This window comes from Populus alba, chromosome 18 (genome assembly GCF_005239225.2).
Source record: "Populus alba chromosome 18, ASM523922v2, whole genome shotgun sequence".
Lineage (NCBI taxonomy): Eukaryota > Viridiplantae > Streptophyta > Magnoliopsida > Malpighiales > Salicaceae > Populus > Populus alba.
Window position 1 is genome coordinate 14836320 of NC_133301.1, and position 9610 is coordinate 14845929.

Consider the following 9610-nt stretch of genomic DNA (forward strand, 5'->3'; position numbering starts at 1 on the left):
AGTCAAAAACAATCTTATAAACTTCTTATACACACACACACACACACACACACTTGAAACCTGATTTTAATTTATCATTCTAATTTTATTTTATTTTATTTTTGTCAAGCTTTGAAAAGATAAGTTATATATGTCATCATGCCATTGGGTTCCATGGATTGTTAAGAAGCAGAGACATGATGAATGGTGATGAAAGGGACATGATATGAAGATCTGGCACCATATATTCTTTTTCAAACTCTATCGTGTGGTTGTAGAGATAAAGAAGATAACATAAGAAGCTGGCTAATATTTGTACCACTAAACCTTAGGTCACATGCATCATGAAATTTCTAAAGTCATAAACCATCCGCCAGTGGTTATCCAATTTTAAAGGCTGTGGGATTTCCAACCCACCCTTCTAAAAGATAAGGTCCCTGTCAATTTTGTCACTGTATTGTAGATCCAACTAGCTACAGGATATGCTTTTGCGGCCATCTCGATTTCTATGTCCCCAATTGTCAATTTTTCTCAATTTAAACCCTAGCTCTTTGACACCATGGTTGTAAAGACTGATACGGGATATCGAATTGGAAAAAATCTAGGTATTGAGTTGAAATGGATTGATTTTTTTTTTTAAAAAAAATAAATGGATTGAGAGTTGAGTTTTGATTAATTTGTCAATCATGTTTTTTTTCTTATGTTTTTTCTTCCATCCAGGACCACCAAGCCAAACATTATATGATAATTGCAAGTAAATAAGTTTTTCTTAACTATTAAATTTTAAAAGATATTAAAAAAAAGTGTGATTTTGAATATAGATGATGTGCTTAAAACTTTGTTGAAAAGGAAGTTGGTCTACAATTTTATTTTATTTTTTTGAAGTGGAGGAATATTCTTTGATCGATTTATACGTCTAACAAGATTAATTACGTCGGAAGAGGGTTAGTTTTGATAAATAATTTTTGTTTTCGGATTATTATGAGGTTTAAAACAAAAAAAAAAAAAAAAAACAAACCCTTGATTAAATCAATCTTTTCTTTGGATATTTTTCTAATGCTTATATATCTTGATCATCCTTTATAACCATAATCAGTGAATTAAATGATAGTAAATATGTTTAACATAATTTTCATTTCTATTTCAAAACAGTTAATAGATTAATTATTAATTATGGCTTATATATCAATAAACTATTCTCTCAAAAAATAATAAACTAGTCTTTTTTTTTTCATAAAGCAAAGCTTTGGTGTGTGTTTGGTAAAGCAATATATAGTGTTTTTTAAAAGTGTTTTTCAATTAAAAATATATTAAAATAATTTTTTTTTCAGATTTTTTTTTATTTTTAACATCATCACATTACAATAATTGAAAAATACTTAAAAATATCAAGTAAAAAATACTTTAAAAAATAAAATCACAAAAAACAAACACTTAGTTTGATGAGAGTTAAGGGGTAGAAACAATTCAGGTTATTCTAGAGGGTGAGATATGTACATAGTTGGTCAGGCCTGAATTAAAAATACTTTAGAGATTAATCTGGATTAACTAAAAAACACTTAATAATCAAAACAATATTGTTTTTACCAAAAACAATTAATAAAATTTTTAGTTAGATTGACCAAATCATAGATTAACTTGAGTTTTTTTTATTGAGTTATGCCAAATTAATTTCTCTTTTTTTTTAAAAAAATAAAATTGATTTGATTCAATCCTCTAGGTTAGCTGGTCAAATCTATTCCTGAGGTGAGGTGATATGATTAAAAAGTTTTAAAACTACAAATTTGCATTTAAAGACAAATTATATATTTAGTGGCAATAAAAACAAGAGATGTGTTTGGGATATTTTTTGGAAATATCTTGAGAGGAAAAAAAAAAAACTAGTTCTGAGGTATAAAACCTAAAAAGAACAAAAATAAAATGAATTTATTTTAATAGATTTTTTTTGTCCTAGGTGACGACAAGGCAAGAAAAATCTTTCAAATTATTAATAATTATTAAGAAAATCTGTCCATATCTTGAGGAATAAGTATTAATAATTATTCTTAAAACACTCTAAAATATTTCAAATTAAGCATAGTAATTAGAATAATGAAAATAGTTATTTTTTTCTCAATTTTTTTTATTAAGATTTTTTAAGGAATTATTGAACTCAACTTGGTATAAAAGGTTGATTCAAGAAGACCTTGTTAAAGTTTGGTTTTAAAAGATTATTTAAGAGTTATTTTGGTTAAAATTTAAATTTGCTCGTGATTATGTAAAAGATTATTGATTTTTTTATATGTTTTTTTAAAAATTATAATTTTATTTTTTTTAAAAAAATAGAATTAATTGACTCAATTAACTCATCAAAAATTTTATACCAAATTAACTTCAAATCAGCAAAGCAAGTTAAAATCTAAAAAAATCATGATTTTTTTATTTATTAATATCTATGATGAAAATCTAGTTGGTGATTTTTAAACATAAGTTAATGATCCTAATAAGCTCAACGTATGATACCCATCCGCCACATAGAAATGCAAAAGAAACCAAAAAGGTTGAAATCATTGCTTTTGCTCTCTTGTCCAAAAGAAACCCAATCTCTGCCTAGGTACACGTGATAATCCTCTAACCAAAAAAGGTAATGCCAAGTAAGCCCTAACAAAATCTAAGATACCCAATGAAATTCTGCCATTTCAGCAGATAAGAAATTTCCCCCATAAAATCCTAGATAGATTTGCAGGTGGAATGGGTGACAAAAACTTGGGCAAATCTAAATTGGGGCATCCGTGCTTGCCCATGATTATGATTAGAATTCGAAATTCTAGTGACAAGTATGCCCTAGTTTTAGTTTTATTTCTTTGAATAACTTAAAATGACAATGATTCTTGAAGTCATTAACATTGCTAAACTCACTTTTAAGAATACTAAAAGTATGTTTATTTTTTATAAAATTAAAATTAAAATTGAGGTTAGGTATAACTTAATTATGCATAAAATTCAACTTTAAAATTTAGTTTTTCTTATTTTTTCTAGTTTTTTTTTTGTGGGTCATATATACAAACTTCAACTTCAAACATGCGGAAACAAATGCACTTTTAAGTTTGTCTGTTTTTATGATATAAAATATTTTTTTTAAAAAAATATTTTTTATTTGGATTTGTATTAAAATTTATATTAAAATTTTTATTTTTAATATAATTTAATGATTTTTCAAGATAAAAATTATTTTAAAACGTAATTTAAAACACACTCTCAATTAAGCATGAAATTGATTGTTTACTATCAAATTTCTCAATTATTTCAATGCTAATTAATAAAAAGATATGATTGAAGTTGCTTTTTCTATTTTCTTCTTTTTTTTTTCTCTCTAATTTGAGTCTCTTTAAGAGTTTGATTTTGTGTTGTTGCTGGTGTTTTCACTAGTGCAACGTTTTTTCTTCTTCTTTTTTTTTTTTTTAAAAAAAAAACTTAAATCTAGTTTTCTTTTTACTAAATGTGATGTTTATTTCTTATTGTATGTGTCTAGTTTATCTGGCATTTTTCCTAGATTAATGCTTGATCTTATTTTTTTCTTTTTTTTTATTGTGCTCTTTTGTCGTTTTATGGGTCTTTGTAGTCCAATGAAAGTTTTATATAGATTGCTAATATTGTATTTTTAAAATGTTTTAGCCAAAAACTAAAGGAAGTAGAGTTACTAGTGGATTATTGCAAAAAAAGAAAAAAAAGAAAAAAAAAAGGTGTTAGTTGTGAAGGGAGAATACTACTACTTTAATATCAACTATTTAGATGAGGTGATCTATAAAGTAAAACATCAAATAGATTTTGCTGCTCAAATACCAAGTAAAACATCAAGACAGACAACATGTATATAGAGATACTTGTAACACTGTTTTAAATTTAGATTTTTTACATAATCGGGAGCAAAGGATCATATTAAAGTTTATTACAAGTAAAAAATTTAAAAGACTAAAAATAATTATGAGGAGACGTCTAGAATATTCAATTTTATTCATTCAATTTTTATTTATTAAAAAATAAAAAAATAAAATAAAATCCTTAAACTGTGATAAAATTACCGAATAAGAAAACAAAAATATGAAAAAGGTAAAATCCTAATCCGAAAAGGATAAACTAAAATATAATTAAAAAAATATTTATTTTCTCAAAAAAATCTTACACTAGTCTACTTGAATTATAAGAAATTTGTCATTGAGTTTAAATTATTCACAGAAAAAAGCTTTTTTGGTAGGAAGCCAACATTTACCATGAAAATATTCAGCATGACATTTTTCGAGCAACACCTCCTCAATTAAAAAAAAATAAAATTAATCATTTTATGCATAAGATGCTCCATCATATTTTTTTAACATTTTTATTCAAGCAACCTCCGTAGTAAATTTATAACACCTTTTCGCATCTTATTTATGGGTTTATTAAAATTTCCAATAACATCACACAACAATTAACTACTAAATATTTGTTTGGTTTTGAGGTATAATAATTTTTTAATGGTATAATTAAAACACAAACCACACCTCATAAAAAAAAACAATATATGCTTTTTATGTGAGTCCCATCAAAATAGCCTACCAGACTTTAAAATCAAATACCTTTTAAGAATCGTCATTCTTTAATATTACTTGATTCATTCAGAAACGAATGATAATAATGCTTGTTATAAAATCGTTTTGATCAAAACAATATTTATTTTAAAAAATAATTAAAAAAATATTTTTTCAACCAATTTTATTCTAAAAAAACAAAAATCAACAGTTTTTTAATTAAATCAAAAGTCCATCTAAGTTTTTAACTTTACGACGCCAGGATTAGTTCCTTCCCCTATTGTTTCATGACCGACGGTTTAGGCCTGGGATCATAATTGGAAGCTTATTATATTATTACTTTTGGTATTGTTGTTAGACTAATTAGCAGTAGTAGTAGTTGAGATATAGGTTCTGAAATTGTGATTAATTAAAAAAAAAGAAAGCCAACAACTATAAACAGGGCCAACGAAGTAAATAAGCATGACAAAAGCAAACTAAAAAGAGTGGTCCCACAACAGGAACTCCTACGGCGAACTACCATTGTCTCTTCCTCTGTTCTCTGCCCATCTCATCCCTTAACTTCTCAGTCCAACCCAGCACTCTACACAGAGATAAAGAGAGAAAGCTAGAGAGAGAGAGAGAGAGCGTGGCATTTCTGTTTGTGTGTTTTTGCTGTGTCTACAAAACTCCTTCAACGGATCTTTCTCTCTCTATCTGTCTCTACCCGTGACCTTCTTGCTATAGCTAGCAACCTGCCTGTGGTTGTGCCCACAAAATAGAGCCCTTTCTTCTCTTGTTTTTATCCTTTCTCTTCTCTTTATATGTTGAATTTATCACTGTTTGTGGACTAGGAGTCTTTGCTTCTCTTATTAATCACCTCTTCTTTTTGAGAAAACTCACTCTCATGTTGGCTACCACTTCTTTGTGGGTTTTTCTGGGGTTTTGGGACTCTGGTTTTTTAGTTAGATAGGAAGAAAAGGCTGAGCTTTTGTAGTTATTTTCTTTACTTGTTTTTTTAATTTCATCTGGGTTCTAAGAGGATTTGAAAGGGGATATTTTTTTTGGGTTTTAACATGGTTCTAGGTTCTTCCTCTTTTGTAAAATATTATTTCACTCTTGGCTTTTTCTCCTTTTCCTAAGCTACAGAAACAGTTGTTATTTGGCACTTTTCTTGCTTCTTGTACTTCGTAGGGGTTTAGGGTTTTTACTAGTTTCTATAGAAACTCTCTCCTTTTCTCAGTTACATCACCGAAAAGGTTTAATTTTGTAGCTTTTCTTGCAATCGGGTCTCAGAATTTCCTCCCCAATTCAACCGATTCTCTATCTGAATTGGGTTCCTCCGAATTCCAGGTTTCTCTTTGAATTCCGTAGTTACTAGTACTAATTTGTCTGGTATTCTAATTCTCAATTCGTCTCTGTTTAATTATCTTCTATTGGCTGGATTGAAAATCCCATTTGAATTCAAGGTCTTGGACCTTAGATTCTCGCTAAAGTTTCCATCTTTTTGATATTTTCCTTGTTATTGTCACCTCTAAAATGTCTTCTCCATGTTTAAGTGGAGGTGGGAGAACGTATGGATTCGATCTAGAAATAGTCAAATCCTCATCTACTTCCTCAACAAGAACATCACACACATCTTCACCATCTTCAACTATCTCTGAATCTAGCAATTCCCCATTAGCAATCTCAACTAGAAAACCAAGAACAACTCGTAAAAGGCCTAATCAAACTTACAATGAAGCAGCTGCCCTGCTTTCCTCTGCCTATCCAAACGTCTTCTCCAGCAAACACCTCACAAAATCTAGCAAATTCACCAAACCCCATGACACCAGTGTCCTCGTTGACCAATCCCCTGACTTGTTATTGCCCTTTCGCGTTTTTGACAACTCTGGATTCCTACTCCACCAACCAATCCATGAAAAACCCAGATTTGGAAATGAGTCAAAAGTTGCAAATCTTAGAGACAAGTCATCTTGCCAGAGCAGTGGGGAAGTTGACTTCCATGGGAATTCAATGGAATTATGTGATGGTTTTGATGAGGATTTCGATGCCGAATCGATTCTTGATGAGGAAGTTGAGGAGGGTATTGATAGTATTATGGGGAATTTAAGTGTAGGCAATGAAATGGTTGATGAGGTGCCTGATGGCATTAGTCCTAGCTATGGTCATGGTGGTGGCCAAACGAATTCTTGGTACGGGAATTCAATGGAATATAATTTTGGCGGGAAATCACAATTTGGTCATGGAATGGCGATGAGAAGAGGTGTCAGAGCTTTGAGACAAGTTGATGAAGGAAATTGGTGGCATTTTCCCTTTGTTGATATGTTACAAATCTCTCCAAGACTCAAAACCTCCACCACCACCACCACCACCACCACTGCCGTGGCTGCCACCAGAAATGCCAATGGCAACAACAGTCCAGATTGCAATTCAATTCCCAAGCCAAAGCCAAAATCAAAGTTGAAAATGAAATCCAACTCGAGCAGCGAAAAGAAGAAAAAGAAACTGGAGAAAGTGGAGATGCCTGCCGTGGTGGAAATGAAGAATGAGGAATTGGAAGAGGAAAATCCAATCAAGGAGAATTCAATTCCACAATCCAATCAAAGGTTGATATTGAAATTGAATTACGACAACGTTTTGAACGCGTGGTCCGGCCGTGGTTCGCCATTTTCCGAGGAAACTGTGGGGTCTGCTGAAGGAAGTGATGTCTCTGTATGTTTCTCATCTCCTGCCGGGAAATGATTTTCCTATGAAAATAAAATAATGTTTCAAACTTTAATAAATCAATTAGTTAAACTCTACTGTATTTAGTAAAATAGTTGCTTTTTTTCGCCCTTTTGCTTCCTGCCACCCCAAGTGCTCCCAATTTTAAATCTATAGGTTTTTTTTTTTTTTTTTAAAAAAAATTGATATCTACAAACGTTCTGATTTTTTAATATTCCTTTTCAAATAAAAAATGTTTTTCTTAAAGAGTTACTTACCACATGGTTACAATCTAACCGGGATTGATCAGGCTACTAATTTTTCCAACCATGCAATTCAAAGAATTTCTAACATCTCGTCTCATTGACCCAACATTTGTTTTTGCCTGTATGGCGTTGCAGTCATAACATTGTTCATATTTTAGGCAAGTTTTGGTGTCTCTTTCTGGGAAAACATTATTGCCAATCACACATATAAATGGGAAATTTATTATGTTGCCTATATTCGTTTCTTCAAAACAGTTTTTCATGCAAGAATTGCAACAAAATGAATTGATTTATTCAAATTGTTATTAAACTTGATTTCGATCGAGACTTGGCGAAAGATTTCGATTCGGGATTGTTTTGATTAATCTAATAAATTTTCTTCCAACATTATTTAAAAAAAACTGAATTTCGAGATGTAAATGATGATGAGAGGAATTTCATGGTTTTTGAAGGAACTAATTTGTTCGTGGTTATTTTAATTTTTTGGGCAGGCCAGGCTGGCACAGATTGATTTATTCTCAGAGAATGGAATGAGAGAAGCTAGCGTGTTGCGCTACAAAGAAAAGCGGCGTACACGCCTTTTCTCTAAGAAGATCAGGTACCAGGTCAGGAAAGTCAACGCTGATCAACGGCCCAGAATGAAGGTACCTTTCCTTCTCTGTTGTACTCCACTTTTGTTTTTTCTTTCAAGTTTTTGCTTACTTATAAAATCCGGCCGGTCCATGGCTTGAGGTTTGGTCACATGGCACCGGCTAATTTAAATTGTATATACTTCAATTCAAAATAATTTTTTTTTAAAAAAAACTAAAACAATTTGTTTTTAATTTTTTGAAAATTAAAACTTAATTAATCAATAAATTATTAGATTATATTAAGTTTCATAACACTACTTGAGTATTATTTTGCAATGATTTTTTAGTTATACAGTGGGAGTGCAATTCTGAAAAGTAGGGGGTGGATGGTGATACGTGGGACCCGCTTGAATGGTGGGACCCACTTCAAGGGCTGAAATTGATTACGGGACAACTTTCTGAATGATTCGTGGTGACATGATAAATGTGTGATGAATAATGAATCAAGGAGCATGTCAATCATACTTCACTCTGTCCCCTGGCTTTAACAAAAAGTTCAAAAAAAAAAAAAACAATTATCAATTTTTGCACCTCATCAATATAGCAAAGTATAAAAAAAATATTGTTCTAAAAAAAAAAAAATATAATCTTTTTTTCTAGTATGGCAAGTAAAGAAAAGAAAAGAAAAAAAATCATGGAATCATTTGTCATAAGAAAAAAGAAAGAAAAAAAGGGAATCCACTCATTTCCTTAGTGAAAGAACAAATTATTTGAACTAGTCCTTCTAGATTTCTTGAGTCTTAGCGATCCTTGCAGTGCCCTTTTACTGGGATTTACTAAGAATAATCGGATAGCTTGAATCTTCTTCTTTAAGCTCATATTTTACCAAGAATGCTTAGTAATTTATGCTTCGGAGCAATCCACTGCCTCTCTGCTCTAATTTATAATAATTTCTTTAATGCTGTATAGGGGAGATTTGTGAGAAGGCCAAATCCAAGTTCAAGTAGTGATGAACATGAGGAGAGGAAAAAGAAGACTTTCAAGTTGTGAAAATCATCACTGCTTTCATGATGATATCTCTTGTTTTGTAATATTTCGCTTTCTTTCTTTTCATCTTCTAGTTTAATTTTCCACACTGAAACACGAGGAGATGGAGGCTGGTTAAGGAGAGGAGGATGTAGAAGTAGGGCCAACTAGGGTTTTTTTTTTTTTTGGCCTAGGCTTCAAGTATGCTCTATATACTCTCTTTTGTTTTCTAGTCTTTGGAAAGATGCTTGAATTTTTGACTTTGTTAAAAAAAATAAAAAATCATCAATACCATTTAGCAGTATAAAGAGCTTTTTGAGGGTTTCAAGCAAGCTTCTTAATTTCCCTCTTAATTCTTGCAGAAAAGAACTATGAACTAGCAAAATGTATTCCTTCCATGCCAAGAAACACAATATAAAAGGTATGAATAGCATGGGAAACGCAACCTAGTCATATCCATGTTTTTATCAGCATCTAAATTCATATTAAGTGGACGTAGTTATCAGAAGAAAGTTCATATCCACTGACTCTTTGT

General features: G+C 30.7%; 1 protein-coding gene across 2 annotated transcripts; it reads left to right on the plus strand.

The window, feature by feature from the left end:
• The first annotated feature begins 5031 nt into the window (after positions 1–5031).
• LOC118039545 (protein CHLOROPLAST IMPORT APPARATUS 2) lies at positions 5032–9403 on the plus strand. Of its 2 annotated transcripts, XM_035046271.2 has the most exons (3): positions 5033–7220; positions 7969–8121; positions 9019–9403. In XM_035046271.2, exons 1-3 carry the CDS (start codon positions 6045–6047, stop codon positions 9097–9099), a joined length of 1410 nt encoding a protein of 469 aa, XP_034902162.1. In that variant the 5' UTR covers positions 5033–6044; the 3' UTR covers positions 9100–9403. The 2 variants fall into 2 exon arrangements, with proteins under 2 accessions (XP_073262362.1, XP_034902162.1); XM_073406261.1 differs by lacking the exon at positions 9019–9403 and having other exon boundaries at positions 5032–7220; positions 7974–8120.
• Positions 9404–9610: the final 207 nt, after the last annotated feature.